Consider the following 25,631-nt stretch of genomic DNA (forward strand, 5'->3'; position numbering starts at 1 on the left):
GAAGAAGGCATTTCAAAATGTCAGGATTTGTGGGAGGAGAAGAACAAACAAGACTTCCAATTTACTTCATTTGTTCTTTTATTGGGTGAACAGTTTTTACAATAAGCATATATGTTTTATCATATAAAGTGTATTTTAAATAAATAAAATAATATTGCTTAGTTGTGGATAATATACACCTTCTTATCATAGTTTGTCTCTTTAGAAAATTCTCTATCAGGCCAGGCACGGCGGTTCATGCCTGTAATCCCAGCACTTTGGGAGGCCAAGGCAGGAGAGGCACTTGAGGCCAGGAGTTTGAGACCAGCCTGGCCAACATAATGAATCCCTGTCTCTACTAGAAACACAAAAATAAGCTGAGCATGATGGTGCACACCTGTAATTCCAGCTACTTGGGTAGCTGAAGCACAAGAAGCACTTGAACCCAGGAGGCAGAGGTTGCAGTGAGCTAAGATCGTGCCACTATACTCCAGCTTGGGCAACAGAGTGACAGAGCAAGACTCTGTCTCAAGAAGGAAGAAAAGAGAAGAAAGAAAGAAAGAGAGGAAGGAAGGAAGAGAGAGAGAAGAAAGAAAGAGAGGAAGGAAGGAAGAGAGAGAGAAGAAAGAAAGAGAGAGAGAGAAAGAAACAAAGAGGAAGGAAGGAAAGAAAGAGGAAGGAAAGAAAGAAAGAGGAAGGAAGGAAAGAAAGAAAGAAGAAAGAAAGAAAAAGGAAGAAAGAAGGAAAGAAAAAGAAAGAGAAAGAAAGGAAGAGAGAGAGAAAGAAAGAAAGAAAAAGAAAGAAAGAAAGAAAGAGAAAGAGGGAGGGAGGGAAGGAAGGAAGAAGGAAGGGAAACTATCAGATGAAGAGATCTAGTTGACTAAATCTGCCTATATGGCTTCTAGCAGAATTAAAAATCTAAAACTTGTGCAAGAAACCCTGATACGAAAGAGTATAAATATGAAAGAAAGAATGAAAATGCCAATTTATTAATTCAGTGTAATCTTATTTTGTTCAAGCCGGTGGAAAATAAATTTTGGTATATGGCTCATTTTACTTACATGTAGAGCAAGTTGTACCAATTCAGATTACATAATTTCTACTGTGCATAATCAGTTTCCAGTGTGAAAAGGTTTAAAATTCATAACATATCACCAGTTCTGTATGAATCCTTAAAATCTTAATGAGACTCTAAAAAACACCTAACAGCATAGATAAGCTGTAAACAACATTGTTCTCCATTGATTCATGTTCCTCCTTGGAGTAATTCCACAATTTTATGTATCCGAGAGTCCAAAAAGTTAATAAGATGAATAAAAGTTAATATTTATTGATACTCTGGTTTAAACATTCTCAAACTCTATGAGGTATATAATTTTATTACCTATATTTTAGCAATGAAGTAACCAAGGTAAGAATTTTAAATAAATTATAAAGCATAAATAAACCCCCATGCTAATAATGAGTAGAGTCAGGATTTGATTCCAGGTAGTCCAAAAAAAGAACCTGTGTTCTTTCCACCAAGCAATACTGTCTTAAATATTAGAGACACTGAAGGTCAAAGCAGCACCTTAAACTTTTAGTTGAATTATCAATTCTTGTGCGTGCCAACATTCAACTTTAATAAATGCATTTTATTCATCTATACGTTCTCACTATTTTTCTCCATAAGGTATTTGTTATGTATCCAAATTTTTTTAAAAAAGAGCAGGGCCAGGTGTGGTGGCTCACGCCTTTAATCCTAGCACTTAGAAGGCCCAGGCGGGTGGATCACCTGAGGTCAGGAGTCCGAGACCAGCCTGGCCAACATGGCAAAACCTCGTCTCTACTAAAAACACAAAAATTAGCTGGGCATGGTGGTGCACAACTGTAATCCCAGCTACTCAGGAGCCTGAGGCAGGAGAGTCGATTGAACCTGGGAGGTGGAGGTTGCAGTGAGCCGAGATCGCGCCACTTCACTCCAGCCTGGATGACTGAGTAAGACTCTGTCTCAAAAAAAGAAAATAAAAGAAAGAACAGTAAAGAAGGTCTCATCTAAATGAGAAATGTTCTCTTCAATATTATTTTAGGGGGCTACAGCAGCCTTACAGGGTGCTTACCAGGATATCTCGATGCTTAGCACAGTGACCTGCCCATAGTGTAGATTAGCGGTCCCAACACTAGGCTTCCAGTCCCAACACTGCATCTAAATATATGACCTTGGCCATTCTCTGGCTTTACTTTATTTATTAAATGAGCCCTTTGGACTAGGTAATCTCTAAGGTCATTTCCATTTATTTGTTTATTTATTTTTAATTTTTTTAATTTTTTTATTTTTTGAGAACTCGTCTCACTCTGTTGCCCAGGCTGGAGTGCAGTGGCACAAACTCGGCTCACTGCACCTCTGCCCCCTGGGTTCAAGCAATTCTCCTACCTCAGCCTCCTGAGTAGCTGAGATTACAGGCACCTGCCACCATGCCTGGCTAATTTTCTTTGTATTTTAGTAGAGACAGGGTTTCACTATGTTCGTCAGGCTGGTATTGAACTCCTGACTTCAAATGATCCGCCTGCCTTGGCCTCCCAAAGTGCTGGGATTACATGCGTGAGCCACTGTTCCCGGTGGTCATTTTCATGTCTATAATTAGATATTATATGCTTCTAAGTGACAAGAGACTAAAGACATTTCTGTACTGATCTTTGTATGTAATCAGCTGACACTACAATTTAGAATGTCAAACTATCCTCATGGTATTGCTGATTTGATTATGGTTAGACGCTGATGTGTCTCTAGTGTGCATAGTTATAATTGACACTAATGGGTATAAAGCAGTTCACAGGGCTTAGAATAGACAAAATTTGAATCTTCTAGGTTCCCTTCAATGTTCACATAAACTATAAATCATCCTAATTTTGGAATCTGACAGCTTCAGTAAAGCCTTCTGGATTTCAAAGTCATCTGTGATTCCAAAAAGAGTCTCTGAATATTATTTCAGCCTCTGTGTAACATTCTGAAATCCCAGCTCTAAATAAATCTTATCGGGTGTTTGGTTTAAAGGTGAACTCAAGCAAACCCATTATTGAAAATCTGGTTCCTGGTGCCCAGTACCAGGTTGTAATATACCTAAGGAAAGGCCCTTTGATTGGACCACCTTCAGATCCTGTGACATTTGCTATTGGTAAGTTGCTAGCCACAAGAAGAATGACTGACCTATAAATTAGGGTAATGACTGGAGGGGTGCAATGTGCAAGCTCAAATCATTATCATCGTATTTGGAAGGTCTATGTTAGTTCATCCAATATGCTACCTTCAGAGTAATAAGTAACTAGAATTGTATACTTGGAAAACATTCTTAATATTTATTACTAGGGGAAAAAATCAGAGGCAAACATACTTACTTTAGTTTTCAATGATTACAAAACAAGAGTAAAGCTGTGTGCCATGGCACACACCTGCAGTTCCAGCTACTTGGGAGGCTGAGGTGGGAGGACTGCTTGAGCCCAGAAGTTGTTTGTTTGTTTTGTTTTGTTTGTCTGGGTTTTTTTTTTGTTTTTTTTTTTTTTCTTTTGAGACAGAGTCTTGCTCTGTCACCCAGGTTGGAATGCAGTGGTGCAATCTCAGCTCACTGCAACTTCCGCCTCCCAGGTTCAAGCAATTCTCCTGCCTCAGCCTCCTGAGCAGCTGGGACTACAGGCACATGCCACCATGCCTGGCTAATTTTTTGTATTTTTAGTAGAAACGGGGTTTCACCGTGTTAGCCAGGATGGTCTCGATCTGACCTCATGATCTGCCTGCCTTGGCTTCCCAAAGTGCTGGGATTACAGGCATGAGCCATCACACCCAGCTGAGCCCAGAAGTTTTAATCTAGCCTTGGTAACATGGCAAGACCCTGTCTCAAAAAAAAAAAAAAAAAAGAAAGAAAGAAAGAAAAGAAGAAAGAAAGAATGAAAGAGAGAGAGAAAGAAAGGTGAAAAAGTGAGAGAGTGAGAAAGAAAGAAAAAGAAAGAAGAGAGTGTGAAAGAGAGAAAGAAAAAAGGAAAGAAAAGAAAGAAAGAGAGCGAGAGGAGAGAGAAAGAAAGAAAAAGAGAAAAGAAAAGGAAAGAAAGATGAAAGGAAAGGAGAGAAGGAGGAAGGGGGAAGGCAGGGGGAGGGAGGGAGGAAGGGGAGGAAGCAAGGAAGGGAGGAAGGGAGAAAGGAAGGGAGGGAGGGAGAGAGGGAAGGATTGTATCAGAAGAGTGAAAACTCGGGTCATTAAGTAGAAGTTAGAGGCCATTGCTAAGACATTCCTTCTTAACTTTCTTTTTCTACCCCCTGCCCTCTTCTTTTTAGTTCCCACAGGAATAAAGGATTTAATGCTCTATCCTTTGGGTCCTACAGCAGTGGTTCTGAGCTGGACCAGACCTTATTTAGGCGTGTTCAGAAAATACGTGGTTGAAATGTTTTATTTCAACCCTGCTACAATGACATCAGAGTGGACCACCTACTATGAAATAGCAGCAACTGTCTCCTTAACTGCATCCGTGGTAATCTTCCCTTAACCAACTGTCAGTCTTTCCTATGGGAACAGGCAAGCCTTTATGTACCAAATGCGTCTTTAAAAAATTATCTTTAAATTTGATTATTTTGTAAATACACATAGTGTGTTAGTTCATTTTCACACTGCTGATAAAGAAATAGCCAAGACTGAGCAATTTACAAAAGAAAGAAGTTTAATTGGACTTACAGTTCCACGTGGCTGGGGAAGCCTCACAATCATGACAGAAGGCAAGGAGGAGCAAGTCAGGTCTTATACAGATGGTAGCAAGCAAAGAGAGCTTGTGCAGGAAAACTCCCTCTTATAATAGCCATCAGATCTCATGAGACTTATTCACTATCACAAGAACTGCATGGGAAAGACCTGCCCCCAGGATTCAGTTACTTCCCACAGAGTCCCTCCCACAACACTTGGGAATTCAAGATGAGATTTGGGTGAGAACACAACCAAACCATATTATTCTGCCCCTTGCCCCTCCCAAATCTCATGTCCTCACATTTCAAAACAAATCATGCCTTCCCAACAGTCCCGAAAAGTCTTAACTAATTAACTCGAAAGTGCACAGTCAAAAGTTTCATCTGAGACAAGGCAAGTCCCTTCCACCTATGAGTCTGTAAAATCAAAAGCAAGTTAGTTACTTCCTAGATACACTTGGGGTACAGGCATTGATACAGCTGTTCCAAATGGGAAACACTGACCAAAACAAAGAGGCTACAGGCCCCATCCAACTCCAAAATCCACTGGGACAGTCAAATCTCAAAACTCCAAAATGATATCCTTTGACTCCATGTCTCACATCCAGGTCATGCTGATGCAAGAGGTGGGTTCCCATGGTCTTAGGCAGTTCCACTCCAGTGGCTTTGCAGCATATATCCCCGCTCCTGGCTGCATTTACAGGCTGGCATTGAGTGTCTGCAGCTTTTCCAGGTGCACAGTGCAAGCTGTTGGTGGATCTACCATTCTGGGGTCTGGAAGATGGTGACCCTCTTCTCACAGCTCCACTAGGCAGTACCCCAGTAGGGACTCTGTGTGGGGTCTCCAGCCCCACATTTCCCTTTTACATTGCCCTAGCAGAGGGCATGAGGGCCCTGCCCCACTGCAGCAAACTTTTGCCTGGGCATCCAAGTGTTTCCACACATTTTCTGAAATCTAGGTGGAGGTTCCCAAACCTCAATTCTTGACTCCTGTGCACCCACAGTCTCAACACCACTTGGAAGCTGCCAAGGCTTGGGGCTTGCACTCTGTGAAGCCACCACCTGATCTCTACGTTGGCCCCTTTCACCCACGTTTGGAGTGGCTGGGATGCAGGGCACCAAGTCTCTAGGCTGCACACAGTACAGGGACCCTGGGCCTGGGCCACAAAACCACTTTTTCCTCCCAGGCCTCCGGCCTGTGATGGGAGGGGCTTCCATGAAGACCTCTGACCTGACCTGGAGACATTTTCCCCATTGTCTTGGGGATTAACATTCAGCTCCTCATTACTTATTCAAATGTTTGCAGCCAACTTGAATTTCTCCTCAGAAAATGGGATTTTCTTTTCTATCACATTGTCAAGCTGCAAATTTTCCAAACTTTTATGCTCTGTTTCCCTTTTAAAACTGAATGCCTTTAACAGCACCAAGTCACCTCTTGAATGCTTTGCTGCTTAGAAATTTCTTCTGCCAGATACCCTAAATCATCTCTCTCAAGTTCAAAGTTCCAAAATCCCTAAGGGAGGCACAAAACGCTGCCAGTCTCTTTGCTAAAACATAACAAGAATCACCTTTGCTCCAGTTCCCAACAAGTTCTTCATCCCCATCTGAGACCACCTCAGCCTAGATTTCATTGTCCATATCATTATCAGCATTTTGGTCAAAGCCATTCAACAAGTCTCTAGGGAGTTCCAAACTTTCCCACATTTTACTGTCTTCTGAGCCCTCCAAACTGTTCCAACCTCTGCCTGTTACCCAGTTCCAAAGTCGCTTTGACGTTTTTGGGTATCTTCTCAGCAGCACCCCACTCTCAGTACCAATTTACTGTATTCATTCGTTTTTATGCTGTTGACAAAGACATACCCAAGACTGGGCAATTTACAAAAGAAGGAGGTTTAATTGGGCTTACAGTTCCATGTGGCTGGGGAAGCCCCACAATCATGGTGGAAGGCAAAGAGGAGCAAGTCATGTCTTACATGGATGGCACCAAGCAAGAGAGCTTGTGCAGGAAAACTCCCCCTCATAATAACCATCAGATCTCATGAGATTTACTCACTATCATCAGAACAGCATGGGAAAGACCTGCCCCCCATGATTCAGTTACCTCCCACTAGGCCCCTCCCACAACACGTGGGAATTCAAGATGAGATCTGGGTGGAGACACAGCCAAACCATATCACATAGGTATGGCTATTTTCAAGTTTTTTTCATTGTTTTTGCTTTTGGGTTTTGGGATTCCCTTTTGTTTTGAGAGGGAGAGAAAGAGATAATTGTGTGAAGCTAGCTGTCATCTCTAATTGAATGTAGTTGTTAATCAACATTTTTTCCTAAGCACAGAATAGAGCAATCAAGTGCTTACTGCTTCTCCTGGATCCTGGGGAGGAACACAAAGAGATTTCCCTTTGGCATTCAATAGTTAGTTGACACTGCCTAATTTTAATGATGACTCTTCGTAGCATCTACAGATCAATTAAATACCTCTAATATCAGGCTTTTAGAGGATGATTTTTAAGAAAACAGGTAAAAATTGCTCTTTCTGAAATTGAGATAATTTTGAAAAGTGTAGGTTACCCATGGGCTATTCACAAAGTACGCAATTGCTCTCTACCCAGTTGAAGACTCTGAAGGACTCCTGTTCGTGGTTTACACTGAAAAAACACTGAGTTGTGAGAGGTTACTTGTCTTAGAAATAGGGAGAAATGTATGTACAGTCACTTATAAATAAGCACTATTTCACGTGTGTAATATTAGGAAATTGCAAAACAAAACAAATATTGGGAATCTTTGGCTCTATATCTTTAAATCACTTTTAAAAATTTATATTTTTGTATTTTACTTTATGTCTCTTTTCATTCTGGAAAGAATATTTTATTATAGTAAATTTAGGAAACACAAAAAGACAATATAAAGGAAAATTAAAATTACTTATTAATTTTTTATGAAAGTAACTCTACTCCAAAAATAGTACTTTCTCCCACAGTCTTTTGTCTCCTTGCTTGCTTTTCTCATTCAGAGAATAGCTAATCTGCTGCCAGCATGGTACTACAACTTCCGGGTTACCATGGTGACGTGGGGAGATCCAGAATTGAGCTGCTGTGACAGCTCTACCATCAGCTTCATAACAGGTGAGGCGTGTGAGGGGAATGGTTCCACAAAGAGAGAGCATTATTGTGAGGAGTTACCAAGGTTCCAAATCTCTAGAAAGTGCCAGTCATTCACCCAGCACTGGGTGAACATCAATTTCATGGGAGATAATATTGATTCTGATCATTCATTATTTTGTTTAGTTGATAATCTTTAAAAATCAAAATACCATTTTTATCTTGCGTTACCACCGTTGACTTATTTTTATTCTGAGGCACTGACCTTGATTTATGTACTCTCCGGCTGGGATTGATTAGAATAGAAATATGGCAGGCACAGCCATCAGCTTCACACTGCACAGTCAATTGATTTTACCCATACGATGATTATATTTGTTAGAGTGCCTCCATTTTCTTATTAATTAAGCCATTTTTAAAGTCATAGGCTGACTGTAGTAGGGTCCATTGTGGAAATTAAAAAATAGGGTTTAGAGACAGATAGATCTGGATTTGAATAGACCCTCTGCATACCACATATAACCTTGAGCACGTTAACGTTTCTAAACATGTTTTTTTTAATGTGGAAAATGGGGATGATAATGGTATCAGTTATCTGTTATTATTTATTACAACTTCATTATTATATAAGCTACTTTGCAAAATACACGACACAAAGTTTAAGCACTTAAAAAACGATTAGTCTTAGATCCTTGGAAACCTTAAATTATGTAGTTGCATCATCAGTAGTCAGAGATAGCAATGAAAAGGGGAAATTCATCAAAGAAACATTAACCCTTGTTGTTTGAACTAAGACGTTTCAAGAACCTTTTATCGAACGACAAGGTTGTAATTAGAGTTGTCCTGAGAAAACAGAGGAGAAAAATACTGCTTAGAGGAATAATTTTGGCAAATAGTTTCCTCAGTGGACATCTAGTTTACTCTGTTGAAATTTATCAGTAAAAAAAGTGGAAAGAAATCAATCATCTGTGAATTCTTACACAATTAACTTACATAAGCATGTCTCTTTTCTTTACTAGCCAATATCCAGAGCACTTTTTGTTCCAGATTTTAATAGTAATATTAGAGCAGAAAAGTGAAACAATACCAAAAAAGGAGAAAATAGCAGTTACTTGGCAAGCGCTGTTAGGCTTTTGCCTATAATGATAATCACATATTTAATTATAAGTAAACTTCACTGTATCAATAATTCTTATAATTTAACTATATTGATATAAACTTTCTGAGAATGCTCTTTCCTTCTCACCAGGACAGTTGTCTGGAAAAAGCTCAGATGTAACATCTCAACCTGGGACTGCTCATTTCTAGCTGTCAAATTTTGAATTATCTTAATGATTCTGGGCTTCTATTTTCTCACCAGTAGAACCCCTTAAAATGTCAGCTAAATAGGTACTAAAGCCTACTTAGAGACAACTGGTTAGTAGAGCAAAACTGAATATATTGAACATGACCCTGACAGTCTTTGCACTGTCCCTTAAGGGGAACAAAAGAAATGAAATATTAATAGGATTTGGCTTCCTGGCTCAAGCAGTTTAAGGTATGCCTTTCAAGATGGGAAACTGACTAGGATCGGGCATAGTTTATAACAGTTTAAATGGACATAGCAAGTCTGGATCAATAAACTATGGTTAATAAACAAGCTACTTACCTGGTAAGCAGTCTATTGTCTCCAATGTACTGATGTTGATGATTTTCTATCTGTTCCTGGGTCAAATAAATAAGTGATACTGAACCAGCAGTCTACAGGTATTGTCTCAGCATATTGACAGAGATGGTCTCAATTCTCACATCTATAAAATGGCTATAATAATAATAAATACCTCACAGTATGTGTGAGAATTAAATCGTGTAATGTAAGTCACTATTATAATAGATTATTATCACTTTTATACTTATTTTCTAAACCAGTTGAAAATTCTAGTAGGTTTTTTTTTAACCTTCTTTTTTTTTTTTTTTACCTTTACTTTAAGTTCTGGGATACATGTACAGAACATGCAGGTTTGTTACATAGGTACACATGTGCCATGGTGGTTTGCTGCACCTATCAACCTGTCATCTAGGTTGATAGGTCCCGCATATGTTAGGTATTTGTCCTAATGCTCTCCCCCGCTTGCCCCCACCCCCCAACAGGCTTCATATGATGCTAATACTTATAACAAACATTCATAACTAGCTATGCTTTCAAAAATAATCATTCACTGAAGAATTTGTAATATATAAAGTAAAAACGCATGTGTGTGATTTTTTTACCTTCTTATTTAAAGCAAATAAGAATCTCATGCTTAACTTTCCTATGCTTTGAATTTTCCAAATTGTGTGGTATAAAAGAAAATAGGAACAAAATATTTGAATTAGGTGTGATTTATTAGGAAATCAAGTCTACCATCTTTGTTAGGCAATTCAGCTGGCTAGCCCTCAATCATAGTAATTATGCGGAGGGGCCAAATTATTAATAAACAAATAGTGACATCTTGTGGTCTTCTAGCAATATGCTAGGTTTTAAAGCAACAACATGGAAATAAAAATCCTACATGTGAGAGGAAAGATATATACTTCTGGGTTTGCAATTTTAAAGATGTTTCTTTTCCTCACTAAAATTAGGACATGAGAAAATATCCTTTGAAGAAATATATGCATAGGTTCTTGTATATGATGAAATATTTTAGAATATATTAGGAGGCTATAAGGAAGCCAAGGTTATTTTCCTTTAGTAGAATATTCTGAAATATGATGTAGATTTGTGTTACTTGTTAGATGCGTTGTTGATCTTTCAAGATTTTATTGCTAAGCAATATATAAATGCTACTCATATTTCACATGAAACAGAAATGCATTTTTACTTTATATATTACAAATTCTTCAGTGAATATTTTTGAAAGCATAGCTAGTTATGAATGTTTGTTGTAAGTATTAGCATCATATTAGGGGAAATGATTCTTTATAGAAAATTTCCATAGATTTTAGTTGACGTGCTGTATCTCAATGGAACACCGACTGTCTTCAAACCAACATACACATGGAATTTAAATTCAACTGTATATTTGTTTTTTAAAATAATCAGAGTTAACAGTTACTTTAAAAAGGTAATTAAAATATGTTTTCAGAGCCTATATAGTATAAAGCTTGTGATGAATTCTCTTCCCTAGTTAGCAAATTTTTTATTTTATTTGTTTATTTTTTTTGGCTGGGCGTGGAAGCTCACGCCTGTAATCCCAGCACTTTGGGAAGCCCAGATGGGCGGATTGCTTGAGCCCAGGAGTTCGAGACCAGCCTAGGCAACATAGAAAGACCCTGTCTTTACAAAAAATACAAAAAGGCCTGTACCTGTAGTCCTAGCTACTTGGTAGGCTGAGGCAGGAGGGATGCTTGAGCCTGGGAGGTCAAGGCTGCAGTGAGCTGAGATTGCGCCACTGCACTCCAGCTTGCGTGACAGATTAAGATCCTGCCTCAAAAATAAAAATAAAATAAAATAAAATAAAAGTATTTTTTTTTTTGAGGCAGGATCTCACTCTGTCACCCAGGCTGGAATGCAGTGGCAGGCTCATAGCTCACTGCAGCCTGGACCTCCTGGGCTCAAATAGTCCTCCCACCTCAGCCTCCCTAGTAGCTGGGACAACAGGGTGTGCCACCATGCCCAGCTGAATCTTCTAATTTTTTTGTGAGATGGGGTTTTGCTATGTTGCACAGGCTGGTCTCGAACTCCTGGACTCAAGCGATCCACCCACCTCAGCTTCCCGAAATGTGGGGATCACAGGCATTCCCTGCTTAAATTTTTTAAAATTTAAATGTGTAAGATGATAAAGTAGCAAGCTCAGTGTTAGAATTTAGCTTCGTGGCATGATTTAAAAAAAAAAAAAAACTTGTTCTTCCCTTCTTTCTCTCACTACTCACTCAGCAACATTTATTAAGAGCCTGTTTTCTGCAAAGCACTGGGCTAGACGCTCTCAATAATAATGTCTTATTTTATGGAAATAACATTTGTCTTCTATCCTGCTTGTAGTACTATGATTTTCTATCTTTCTGCCCTTGTATCCTACTGTTCTTTATTACCATAAACGTCTTTGCTGCAAGTAAATGAAAGAGACTTAGTTTACAGGACTCTAAGTTTTTTAATCCTACTTGGATAATAACTCCACTGATACCTATTAATATTAATTGGTTGGTGTAACAAAAATATACCCAAACAAGTAACTTTTTAGGAATTTTGTAATGGTGACATTTATCTAAAAGACTTTGATATCCTCAGGTACAGATGGGTCTGGGTGTCTTGTATCTTAGATATACAAGATGTGGGATCCCATTAAACAAGTGCCCATCCTGTATCACCATCCTTCACTGTTATTGAGAGGTCCTGAAGTTACCAGGACTATCATGTGCTGTGAATTCTAATTCGCTAAGCTGACTCTATATGGGATTTCATGCTCTACTGATAAGTACTTTATTTATCTGTCTATTATACCAAATTGTGCCTCGTTTCTCCCTTGTAGCCCCAGTGGCTCCAGAAATCACTTCTGTGGAATATTTCAACAGTCTGTTATATATCAGTTGGACATATGGGGATGATACAACGGACTTGTCCCATTCTAGAATGCTTCACTGGATGGTGGTTGCAGAAGGAAAAAAGAAAATTAAAAAGAGTGTATGTTTCTTTGAATGCCAGTATTTTATGTCTGTAAATTTAGTTTTATGAACTATTGAAAACCACTAAGCAATTGTTTATTGACGCGTCAGATGTTTGCATGCCAGTTGTCTGTTTTAGGCTCTGGAGATAAGACAGTGAACAAAAATTAAATTCTTCCTTTCATAGAGCTTACCATTTAATCTTCAACAGTGAGATGTAAGAGCTCCAACTATTGATTTCATTTATATTTAGAATTATGATTTGAGCTTTTTCTTCAGTATGCCAAACATTTTCAAGAAAACTACAATTAACATATTTCCAATTTTTTCCCATATATCACCGACACCTGAAGATTTGGGGACTTTGGGACTACTGATTTCTTTTCTGCAAAATACGCTTTTGGATGTTTATTGATTAGGGTACAGACTAAACTACTGTAATAAAGAAACAAACAAAAAGAGAGTGGCTCAAACAAAATAGAAGTTTATACCTGTCCCATGATAGCACAGGACTAACCAGGCACTTCTGCTTTAAGGGTTCATTCAGGGAGGCAAATTCTGTTTTGTTGTTCCATCTCCCCCTATGCATAGTCCTTGTCTCTAGAGAGTAACCTTTATCACCATTACATCCATGTTCCAGCCTGCAGGAAGAGGAAAAGAAAAGGGATGATGTGGAAGCCCAGCATTTGCAGGATGTGAACTGAACTATAAGTTATCCATGTGACTTCTACTTACAATCCACTGATCAGAGCTGGGTCACATCATCCCCTCTAGCTGTAGGAGAGGATAGGAAATAACAATGGCCATTAGGTAGGAAGCCACACGTCTACAGATATGGGTAGGTTTGTTTGAGCTTCTTAGAATGTACATATCAGTAGCAACTCAGTAGTTGTCTTTTCTAAAACCTGTTATGAATATGTGAGAAAATGTCAGAATGAGACCCATTCCAAATAAGGGAATTAATCGCAGAATTGTTCTGATGTATATAATGCATTGTTAAGGCTACCTTGCATGGGGCCCAGCTGAGGAACTGACACAATTTTCAGAAGATATAACGTATCTATAATATAATCAGTTGCAGACTGCAGCATAGAACAGAGAGGGAACATGTCTGCTATAGTCCTTTAGTTGTTTGGGGTGGTGCACTGACTCATTCACTAAAAGTTTAAACCCTCAATTTTGATGATCTTGCAGGTAACACGCAATGTCATGACTGCAATTCTCAGCTTGCCTCCAGGCGACATCTACAACCTCTCAGTAACTGCTTGTACTGAAAGAGGAAGTAATACCTCCATGCTCCGCCTTGTCAAGCTAGGTAAGAAGAGTACACAGAGATGGGTGTGAAATAATCACTAATGTTTGCGTCATTTGATTCAGCAAGAGCTCCTCAATTCAATGAAATAATAACAGAAAAATGGCTAATTTTTTATGAGTAGAAAATAGACATTTGTACTAGCAAAAGAGTATGTTCAACTTGGTACGAGCTTCTGTGAGTGGGATGTATACTGTTCTGGGAAACAGTGGTGTTCGCTATTCTTGGTAAGGTTAAAGAAACCAGGCAGTCATAGGATTTTGGAGATGGAAGCACATTAGAGATTATCTAATGCAGTGTTCACAACGCTATAAGACAACATTCTATTTTCATATTAATATTATGTAATGCCCTCTTTAATATCTTAAATAGTAATGGATTTAAAAATCTACATATTGATTTTTTAAATTTTATATAGTTTCCTAACTCTAGAATAAAATCAAGACAAAAAGAAACTAATTTATAATAAAATAATATGGATTCCCTGCATACATGGTCAGACACAACTACTCTAAAAGACATAATGAAATTACCTGATGCCTAGATATAATTAAAATGAATAAGTTGGGGCTTATAAGAAATAAAAAGATCATTAGTCCTTCATATAAGAAGTATAAAAATAAGCAAAGAAATGAACAAGTTAATATAAATTAATAACAAATAACTAAACAAGCATAGATACAAGTAGATACTAGAATAAAAACTAGAGTTAAAATAAGTACTAAAAGATGAGATATATTTTCATATAATGAGAGAAAGATGGAAATAATTTTAATTAAAGTAGGGACAACACACCAAAAGTTTATAAATGGCAGCATAGAAGCAAGCTGGCTTCACTCCCCTCTACCCAACAGAAAACCAAAAGCAAATATACACTCTGAGATTTTCACCAGCAACAACCCAGAACTCAAATACAAGGATGAGACACATTCCAGGGCCATAGAGAAGTGAAAATACTCTGGGCAGATGGTAGGAGAATCAGGCTTCCACATTCGTGACGCCTCCCCCGCGATTCTGCCTGGCAACAAGCGTGCAGAAAATCTTCTGCCAACTCATGTTTCTACACTGGAAAAAGTGAGGTTGAGGTAGTCAACTAGTTTCCCCACTATCTTGGGCTCCCTGGCAGGAAATCTGTCCTTGCCTTAACCCACAGGAAGCATCGTGACTGCCTGAAGGGAGAAATAGCTTGAGGATAGGCAGAAACAAAGAGGTGAGGTGGAACTACCATTCCCAGTCCCAGCAACTCTGCTCTGTAACTTGGCCAAAGGAGACACCAAGTCAGAGTGGCTGTTCAGCAGCACCATACTGTAGGAGGTACATTTCACAGGTCCCTTGGGCATGAGCCCCCCCAGCCAACTTTGACACACTGCCAGGATAATTCCTTTAAGACCTTTCCTCTACAGGACAGGCAGAGCCAAGGCAAATCTGGACTTAAGGTGCCACCTAGAGCTGAAATGTAGGCAGTGACCTAGTGGTAAATGTTTGCTAAGCAAACATAGCCAATAAAAGACAAAACAAGGCAAGGCAGTCAAAGGAAAGTGGACTAAATAGTTAATTCTTTAATGCAAAGACATAGATCTATGCCCATAAGAAACAACATCAAACAGGGAACAGTGACCCCCCACCCCCCCCACCCAGGAAAAGGACAAAGCAAAAATCCAATGACTGACCTTAACAAGATGGTGATTTGTGAGCTCTCTGAACAAGAATTCAAAATACAGTTTAAGGAAAATCAGTGATGTCCAGGAAAACACAGAAAAGCAATTCAGAAATTTATCAGAGAAATTTTTAAATCAAACAAAATCTTAGTACTGGAAAATATGTTTGCTGAACTGAAAAACTCATCACAGCAGAATGCACAAGGAGAGGAATGATTCAGGGAGCTCAAAGCCTATTTGAAAATACACCATTGGAGGAGAAAAAAGAAAAATAAGGCTGAAAGTAAGTGAAGTCTCACTATAAGATACTAAAAAAAAGGCTGGGCGTGGTGGCTCACACCTGTAATCCCAGCACTTTGGGAGGCCGAGGCGGGCAGATCACGAGGTCAGGAGATCGAGACCATCCTGGCTAACATGGTGAAACCCTGTCTCTACCAAAAATACCAAAAAAAAATTAGCTGGCATGGTGGCGGGCGCCTGTAGTCCCAGCTACTCGGAGGCTGAGGCAGGAGAATTGTGTGAACTCAGGAGGCAGAGCTTGCAGTGAGCCGAGATCACACCACTGCACTCCAGCCTGGGTGACAGAGCAAGACTCCATCAAAAAAAAAAGGTATTTAAAAAAAAACCTTAAAAGATCAAACATAAGAATTATTAGTATTCAAGGGAGAGCTGAATAAGGAAGTTTACTCAAAGAAATAATAATAGAAAACATCCCAAAACTTGAGACAGATATAAATAGCCAGGTTCAGGAGGGTCTGAGAATACCAAACAGATACCACTCAAATAAGATCACCACAAAGCGTATAATACTCAAACTCTCAAAGGTCAAGGACAAAGAGAAGATCCTGAAAGCATCAAGAGAAAAGGAGCAAATAACAGGTAAAAAAGCTGCAATTCACCTGGCAACAAACTGTACAGGCCATGAGGAAGAACATTTTTACAATGCTCAAAGAAAAAAACTGCCATCCAAGAATAATGTATCTAGCAAAATTGTCCTTTAAATATGAAGGAAAGATAAAGTATTTCTCAGAAAAACAAAAGATGAAAGAATTCACCACTACCAGACCTGTCATACAAGAAATGCAAAAGAGTTCTTCAATCTGAGAGAAAAAGACACATGCAAAAAGAAAACTTTTCAAGGTATTAGACCATTGCGAAAATTAAATACATGGACCAACCCAGGATATTCTATTACTGTAATTGTGGTGTACAATCCATCCATAACTCTGGTATAAAGCCCAAAAGACAAATCTTTTAAAAACAATAATAGCTACAGCAACCTGTTAGGAGATAGGTAATGTAAAGCAAATAAATTGAGGCAACAAAGTCAAAACTGGGGGGTGGAGAGAGATGAAGTTAAATTTTTAAGTGTGGTAGTTTTGCTTTTGTTTCTATTCTTTTGCTCATGATCTAAGATAAGTTGTCATCTCTCTAAAGTAACTTATTATGGCCAGGCATGGTGGCTCATGCCTGTAATCCAGCACTTTGGGAGGTCAAGTTTGGTGAATTGCTTGAGCCCAGGAATTAAAGACCTCATCTCTACTAAAATAAAAAATAAAATAAAAAAAAAAGAAAAGCTGAGTATGGTGACACATGCCTGTGGTCCCAGCTACTTGGGAGGTTGAGGCAGGAGGATCACTTTAGCCCAGGAGATTGAGGCTGCAGTGAACTGTGAGCTGTGATTGTAACACTGCCCTCCAGCCTGCATGACAGAGCAAGACCCCCATCTTAAAAATAAGCAAATAAATCAATAAACTTGTTATGTCTATAAGATTTTTTATAAGCCTCATGGTAACCACAGCACAAAATCATAATCAGTTCATTAAAAATAAAAAGCAACAAACTAATACATAACACTTAATAATCACTTAACCACAAAACATGAAAAGAAGAGAGGATTCTCAAAACAATCTGAAAACAGGCAACAAAATGGCAGTAGTAAATCCGTACTTAGCAATAATAACACTGGAGGTAAATGGTCTCAGTTCTCAATTAAAAGTCACAATGTGGCTGAATGGATAAAGAAATAAGACCCAACTATATGCTGCCTTTAAGAAACCCACTTCACCTGTAAACACACACAGGGACTGAAAGTGAAGGGGTGGAAAAGATATTCCATGCAACTGGAAAACAAACAAGCAAAAAAGCAGATGTAGCTATGCTTATATTAGATAAAATGGACCACAAATCTAGAATTGTAAAAACAAAGAGAGTTACTACATAATGATAAAGGGATCAGTTTAGCAAGAGGATATAACAATTATAAATATCTATGCACCCAACACTGGAGCTCCTAAGTATATAAAGTAAACATTAACAGATCTAAAGGAACGGATAGACTTAATTACAGTGATAGTAGGGGACTTCAACACCCCACTCTCAGTAACATATAGATCATCCAACAAAATATCAATGAAGAAACAATAGAGTTAAACTACACATGAGACCTGATAGGCCTAATAGACATTTAAAGAACATTTCACCCAACTGCTACAGAATACACATTGTTTTCACTGCACATGGAGCATTCTCCAGAATATATCATATCTTAGGACACAAAACAAGTCTCAACAAATTCAAAAAGTAGATATCATATCAAGTATCTTTTCTGACCACAATGGAATAAGACTAGAAAGTGATAACAAGAGAAATCTCAAAAAATAAACAAACACATGGAAATTGAACAACGTGTTCCTGAACAACAAATGAGTCAATGAAGAAATTAAAAAAGGAATTCTAAAAATTCTTGAGACAAATGAAAATGAAAATACAACATACCAAAATCTGTGGGATATAGCAAAAGCCATAGTATGAGGGAAGTTTATAGTAATAAATGCCCTTAATATAAAAAAGTAGAAAGTTCAAATACACAACCTAATGATGTACCTCAAGGAACTAGAAAAGCAAAAGCAAACCAAACACTAAATTAGTAGAAGGAAAGAAATGTAAAGGTAAGAGCAGAAATAAATGAAATTGAGACTAAAAATAAATACAGAAGATCAACACAACAAAAAGTTGGTTATTTAAAAAGATAAAATGAACAATCCTTTAGCTAAACTGAGAAAAAAAGAGAGAAGACCCAAAGAAATAAAATCAGAAACAAAAAAATAGACATAATAAGATACCTCATAAATATAAAGAATCATTAGAGACTACTATGAACAGCTATAAACCAACAAATTGGAAAACTAGAAGAAATGGATAGATTCCTGAACACACCTAACGAGACTGAACAATTAAGAACGAGAAAACCTTAACGAACCAATAATGAGCAATGAGATGAAAGTCATAATAAAGTCTCCTACCAAAGAAAGCCCAGGTCCTGATGGCTTGAACCCTGAATTTCACCAGACATTTAAAGAAGGACTAATGCCAATCCTGCTCAAACTTTTCAAAAAAGTTGAATAGGAAGGAACACTTCCAAATTCATTCTGTAAGATAATATGCCAAGAAAAATAATAGACTGTGGATGAAGAAAAACAGATACTTTAACATTCTTGCAAATGAACTGGATCTTTTTGTGTAGTGTAATGTCAAAATAATTCTTTATATTATGACATACAACTGGAAAGTGACTGTGTAACACAAAACACATCCTCTACATTCAAAAATTGACCATTTATTGCGGTACACATTTAGTTTCTGATACTTATAGGGAAACTCGAAGACAGTATCCTAAAATCTGCCACAGACAATGGAGGATGGATTGACACAAAGTTGTGTGATAGACCTTTAGAGGCAGTATGACCGAAAGAGTGGCAACCCAAAACTAAATGCATAATTTTAATATGTAATTTTTACAGCAGAGATTTTATAATTTTCATATTTCAAAAATTAAGTCTATCAAATGGCAATAAAAGTGTTTTCCATATAGTTAATGCAATTTAGTGACATCATTTTTTAAGATGTCTGCTAATTTTTGTGTCCGAATTTGTTCATAACAGTCTCAAGCCATCTCTGTTATTACATGTGTTCATATTAGCAGCTGTAAGTAAAGACTAATTCGCGGTTGTTTTCTTAGTAGCTTAAATACCATGGGTAGCATTGTTGACAGTGATGTACTTTTAGAAAAATTTTAGAAAATCTAAAAAACAAAAAATACAATCTTTCCTCAATTTACCCAGTAATTGCATTTCTCCAGAACTCAGTGCATAGGTCACTGAGTCTTAAATTTCTCTGTCTCATATTTGCCATGACAAAAGCTAAGTTTTTGTGCTGAAATACTTTAAAATTGTATAGGTAATTTGGAAATATGTGATGTATTGATTAGACACTATGGAAGTAAAAATATTATTGAATAACTTATAATTTTAAATACTATCTTAATTGGATTTAAATATGCCTTTTCATGACAACTTTCTTCTAAATTATTTTACTTAATTTCTTTTTATAAACTTTCAATATTATGTAGTAAAGTACTTGCAATTTACACTTATGGTGGATTTTCTCTGGTATGACATTTGAAAGTCATGTGGGATGTGGGACATGGGACAATTTTTCATTTGGTATCCTCTTAATAATTCCAGGACAGCTAGCATTTCTAAGTCCTGACCACAAAAAAACAGCTAATTCCCTCTGTTGTGACTAATAAAAACATTCCTCCAAACTTTCAAACACCCTCAAGGGGGCGCTAGTGCCCCAACTGAGGATCAAGGGTAGTCCCTTATCTTTCCTGCACTGAAGGCAATCTGCTCTTCCTCCCTTGTGGTCTATACTTAAATTCTACGAATGTGGAGAGCACCAACTTCCAACTTTGTATAATCTTTCTATTAAGAAAAAAGTTGCCTGTCTACCAATTCCAACCATTATCTCTGACTCTGTCCTCTGTGGGTGTAAAGGGCCGTTCAAAAACTCATTTCCAGGTAACTGTAATTACTTGAAGATTGTGCTTATATTCCCAATGTCTTCCTTTTTCCAAGCTTTACTAATACAGGAAGCTATTAAGTGTTTCTCAGATCCTAGCAGCTTTCTCCAATTCATCTGGTTTTTCAGTCTCCCTTAAAATTTAAGTTCAGAGGTGGTCTTATCAAAGTAGCATTTAGTGGGCCTATTGGATACTTCACTGAAATTTCTATGTGACATCATGGTCTATGGTGCCTCAGGAATATGAGTCAAAGTCATGAACTGGTACAACTGTATCTACATAGGACTGTGAGTTAAAACCATGATAGTTTCCCAAACTTATCAAAATGTTTGGAGTCTCCATGTCTCCCTGATAACAGAATGGACTATGTAAACCAGCTAGGAAAATTTATTTAAACTTTACAAGAAGGAAAGGTGAGTTTTCATGGAAATTATTTATGGTTAATGTAACCCTTAGGATCAATAACCTTTTTCTTATTGGTATCTTACATATCAAATGGAATATTGTTTCTATCTTATTCCTTTCTGTAGACAAGATAATCTGTATGTGATGTGCCTTTCTTATTTTCTTGAAAACATATAATGTTGGTTTTTATCCTTTGGTCAAAAGATCTGTTCTACTAATCATGTTATTGTGTATATAAGCCCTTTCCATTTTATATAACATAATGCCTGAACACCTATAACTGCTTAACAGATACTGTTGAATGAATTGAAATTGCGGACCTCAAAGTTGAACATAGTATTCTAGTTAATATTTAATCGGAACAAGTTTAACCTTTCAGAGAAGCAAAATAATATCTTGATTTAGTAGTACCTGAATTGCAGGTTTTGTGTGTGTGTGTGTGTGTGTGTGTGTGTTTTTGTTTGTTTGTTTTTTTCTTGAGAAAGTGACATTTATTTTCTCTCAAAAGCAAAAGTTGTAAACAGAGAGAGGCTGTGTTACAGAAGCTGGAAAATCTAGTGTTTTGTACTGAAAATGATTTGACTGAAGCCTTAGGACAAATATAAAGGATATTCAGTAGGAAATTTGAAAGACATTTCACATGTTAATTATAATCATCAAAAGGCATAAAGTTTAGAACTTCCTAACTTGCCAGAAAGCCTCCAGGTTATAGAGTATTTTTGATCCAACTTTCCATCCTAACAGGAAAATAAGACTCTAAACTGCAGTCGTTCTGAGAGGAAAGAACCCTGAGGGTGTCCTACACCAATTCTTTCTTCCTTTGCTTTTCTTGTAATGTGATCACAGTGAAATGAAGTAGTAATAGGAACCATTTGACTCATAACCTCACCAGATATTTATGGGAGCACAATCTTATTTACCTGTAGTTGTGATGTTTATTTGCTAGATGTTTATTTACAATGTGGGGGGGAAATGTTTTTAGACTCAAAAATATATTCATTATTAGAATTTTCTATACAAGACTTTTTTTTTTGAATGTTAATAACTTTAATTTTTTAAATCTCAGTTTTCCTAGGCAAATAAAAAACTTAATAACAATGACATAGGAATTGTTTCAATAAAATATAAAATCTGTTTGTTAGGCCAGTTACCAAAAGGCAAAAAATAAATAAAAGACCTTCTGCAACAATTGCTTTTCCCTAGACTTCAAGTCAAAACAAATGAAAGTGATACTTGAATTAGTTAGATATAGGAAGGGTGTGTCTTGCATCATAAGTGAAAATTTTCAGTTTCATAGAACAACTTCAAACCAAGAGCACGGAATGTTATACTGGAAGAAATTATTTCCTTTAGACCTTTAAGATAAAACACTTTTAGCATCACGTCACAGTAGCAGTTAGAACCTGAGGGAAAAAAATTATAGAAGCTGACAAGAAAGTTGGAGAGAGCTATTATCTCAGGACTTATGAAGGGGAGAGAAAGGTGAAAACAGTGAGATTCAATAAAAGTTGAAATCTGGGGTAAAAAAATTAAAATGTCTTGTAATTTGTTAAGAGTAAATTAATATCTTAAGAAAATTTTGTTCTTCTAGCCCATTCTTGAGTGGATTAGTGTATTTTTAATATACACGAAGTGCAAAAGCACAATCTCTAGAAAGACTAATTTCCTTTTAATTATAGCCAACTTGATCAAATAAATTCTTTTCTCATAAAGTCGCTTTTTACAAACCTTACTATGACTTACACAAGCCACTTATGACATGTCTAGATTTCCTGTTTTATCCTAAACATCCTTCTTTCCTAAATAACCAATCATTTTATCTTCTTTTTCTTTTTTTTTTTTTTAAGATTTCTTTGTTGTTGCTGTTGTTGTTGCTGCTGTTGTTTCCTTGAGACAAGGTGTCTCTCTCTCTGTCACCCAGGCTGGGGTGTAGTGGCATGATCACAGCTCACTGCAGCCTTGACCCACCCAGGCTCAAGCAATCCTCCCATTTCAGCTTCCCAGGTAGCTGGGACTATAGATGTGCACCAGCACACTCAGTTAATTTTCTGTGTTTTTTGTATAGACAGGGTTTTACCACGTTGCCCAGGCTGGTCTGGAACTCCCAGGCTCAAGCAATCTGCTCGCCTCAGCCTTACAAAGTGCTAGGATTACATGCATGAGCCATTTGCACCCAGCCATTTTATTTTAGAACAAACATTTACCATGCAAGATTTTTTTCTCATATAAAATTTTCCTTTTAACCTTTCTTACCAAAAATATCTGTTTATATTTTTAACTTTCTTTATATCTCTCTTATTTAGTCATTCCTTTTATCTTGTTTCATAAACTTTTTTTTTTTTTTTTTTAGTTTTCTTTTCTTTTTTTTTTTAATGAAGTATTTATTGATTATTCTTGGGTGTTTCTCGGAGAGGGGGATATGGCAGGGTCATAGGATAATAGTGGAGAGAAGGTCAGCAGATAAACACATGAACAAAGGTCTCTGGTTTTCCTAGGCAGAGGTCCCTGCGGCCTTCTGCAGTGTTTGTGTCCCTGGGTACTTGAGATTAGGGAGTGGTGATGACTCTTAATCAAGCATCTGTTTAACAAAGCACATCTTGCGCCGCCCTTAATCCATTTAACCCTGAGTTGACACAGCACATGTTTCAGAGAGCTCGGGGCTGGGGGAAAGGCCATAGATCAATAGCATCCCAAGGCAGAAGAACTTCTCCTAGTCAGAACAAAATGGAATCTCCTATGCCCACCTCTTTCTACACAGACACAGCAACAATCTGATCTCTCCTTCCTTTCCCCACACTTCCCCCCCTTCTTTTCAACAAAACCGCCATCGTCCTCATGGCCCGCTCCCGATGGTCGCTGTCTCTTCGGAGCTGTTGGGTACACCTCCCAGACAGGGCGGCCGGGCAGAGGCGCTCCTCACCTCCCAGACGGGGCGGCCGGGCAGAGGTGCTCCTCACCTCCCAGACAGGGTGGCCGGACAGAGGCGCTCCTCACTTCCCAGACAGGGCCACCGGTCAGAGGCGCTCCTCACTTCCCAGATGGGGCCGCCGGGCAGAGGCCCTCCTCACTTCCCAGACGGGGCGGCTGGGCAGAGACACTCCTCACCTCCCAGACGGGGTGGCAGCCAGGCAGAGGCGCTCCTCACCTCCCAGACGGGGCGGCCGGGCAGAGACGCTCCTCACTTCCCAGAGGGGGCGGCCGGGCAGAGACGCTCCTCACTTCCCAGAGGGGGCGGCCGGGCAGAGGCACTCCTCACATCCCAGACGATGGGCAGCGGGGCAGAGGCGCTCCTCACTTCCTATACGGGATGGCAGCGGGGCAGAGGCGCTCCTCACCTCCCAGACAGGGCAGAGGCGCTCCTCACTTCCCAGATGGGGTGGCGGCCGGGCAGAGGCACTCCTCACTTCCCAGACGTTGGGCGGCCGGGCAGAGGCGCTCCTCATCTCCCAGACGGGGCGGCCAAGCAGAGGCGCTCCTCACTTCCTCCCAGACGGGGCGGCCGGGCAGAGGCACTCCTCACCTCCCAGACGGGGTGGCCGGGCAGAGGCGCTCCTCACTTCCTCCCAGATGGGGTGGCGGCCAGGCAGAGGCACTCCTCACTTCCCAGACGGGGTGGCCAGGCAGAGGTGCTCCTCACTTCCTCCCAGACGGGGTGGCGGCCGAGCAGAGGCGCTCCTCACCTCCCAGACGGGGCGGCCGGGCAGAGGTGCTCCTCACCTCCCAGACGGGGCGGCCAGGCAGAGGCGCTCCTCACCTCCCAGACGGGGTGGCCAGGCAGAGGCGCTCCTCACTTCCCATACGGGGTGGCGGCCGGGCAGAGGCGCTCCTCACTTCCCAGACGTTGGGCAGCCGGGCAGAGGCTTCCTCATCTCCCAGACGGGGCGGCCAGGCAGAGGTGCTCCTCACTTCCCAGACGGGGCGGCCGGGCAGAGGGGCTCCTCACATCCCAGATGATGGGCGGCCAGGCAGAGACGCTCCTCACTTCCTAGACGGGGTGGTGGCGGGGCAGAGGCTGTAATCTTAGCACTTTAGGATGCCAAGGCAGGCGGTTGGGAGGTGGAGGTTGTAGCGAGCCGAGATCAGGCCACTGCACTCCAGCCTGAGCAACATTGAGCATTGAGTGAGCGAGACTCCGTCTGCAATCCCAGCACCTCGGGAGGCCGAGGCGGGCAGATCACTGGAGGCCAGGAGCTGGATACCAGCCCGGTCAACAGGGCGAAACCCCGTCTCCACCAAAAACACAAAAACCAGTCAGGCGTGGTGGCGCGCACCTGCAATCCCAGGCACTCGGCAGGCCCAGGCAGGAGAATCACAGGAGCCCGAGGCAGGGAGGTTGCAGCGAGCCAAGATTACCGCAGTACAGTCCAGCTTCGGCAACAGAGGGAGACCGAAAAAAGAAGGAGAGGGAGACCGAAGAAGGGAGAGGGAGACCGAAGGAGGGAGAGGGAGGGGGAGGGAGAGGGGGAGGGGGAGGGGGAGGGGGAGGGGGAGGGGGAGGGGGAGGGGGAGGGGGAGGGGGAGAGTTTTTTTTTTTTTACAGAACTTTCATTCTAGTTGTTTTATGTTTCTTCACAGCATTCATTTTGATATACATAAAAGTCATAGTCATTCTCCTTTAAAGAAAAATACAACTTTGGCACATAGATTTTTCAGAGCATGTTTGAATCAGAATGCCATTGTTAAAGCTAGGGCCGTAACTGGTTGGGCTAACCTGCAGTTCAATTTATCTGTAATAGAGTCCTCTTTAGAATGCCTCTGAATGACTCCTGTGTCGTGGAGGGTAGGTTCTACCTCTACAGAAAGAAACCAAACTACCAATAAGTCCAGTGTCATATAAATTAATCCAATGTATCATGTGCAAGGGTAGAGAGCCCTCAAAACAGTTGCCAATAATTCTCAGTATCGTATCATCAATAAACATCCACAAAAAGAAATGCACCAATAATGGTGCTTTTCCCAGGATGCTGGGAAACCATCCCATTAGGAATTT

At 39.5% G+C, this 25,631-nt stretch overlaps 1 protein-coding gene across 2 annotated transcripts in view; it reads left to right on the forward strand.

The window, feature by feature from the left end:
• PTPRO (protein tyrosine phosphatase receptor type O) overlaps positions 1-25,631 on the forward strand; it is a 285,274-nt gene that overhangs the window by 196,165 nt on the left and 63,478 nt on the right. For both annotated transcript variants that reach the window (XM_024257382.3, XM_024257383.3), the window contains exons 8-12: positions 3,014-3,134; positions 4,286-4,479; positions 7,695-7,806; positions 12,270-12,421; positions 13,597-13,717. In XM_024257382.3, the coding sequence (XP_024113150.2) occupies positions 3,014-3,134; positions 4,286-4,479; positions 7,695-7,806; positions 12,270-12,421; positions 13,597-13,717 (700 nt within the window). The remainder of the gene's footprint in view (positions 1-3,013; positions 3,135-4,285; positions 4,480-7,694; positions 7,807-12,269; positions 12,422-13,596; positions 13,718-25,631) is intronic.

The sequence above is a fragment of the Pongo abelii genome, chromosome 10 (genome assembly GCF_028885655.2).
Source record: "Pongo abelii isolate AG06213 chromosome 10, NHGRI_mPonAbe1-v2.0_pri, whole genome shotgun sequence".
Taxonomy (NCBI): Eukaryota; Metazoa; Chordata; class Mammalia; order Primates; family Hominidae; genus Pongo; species Pongo abelii.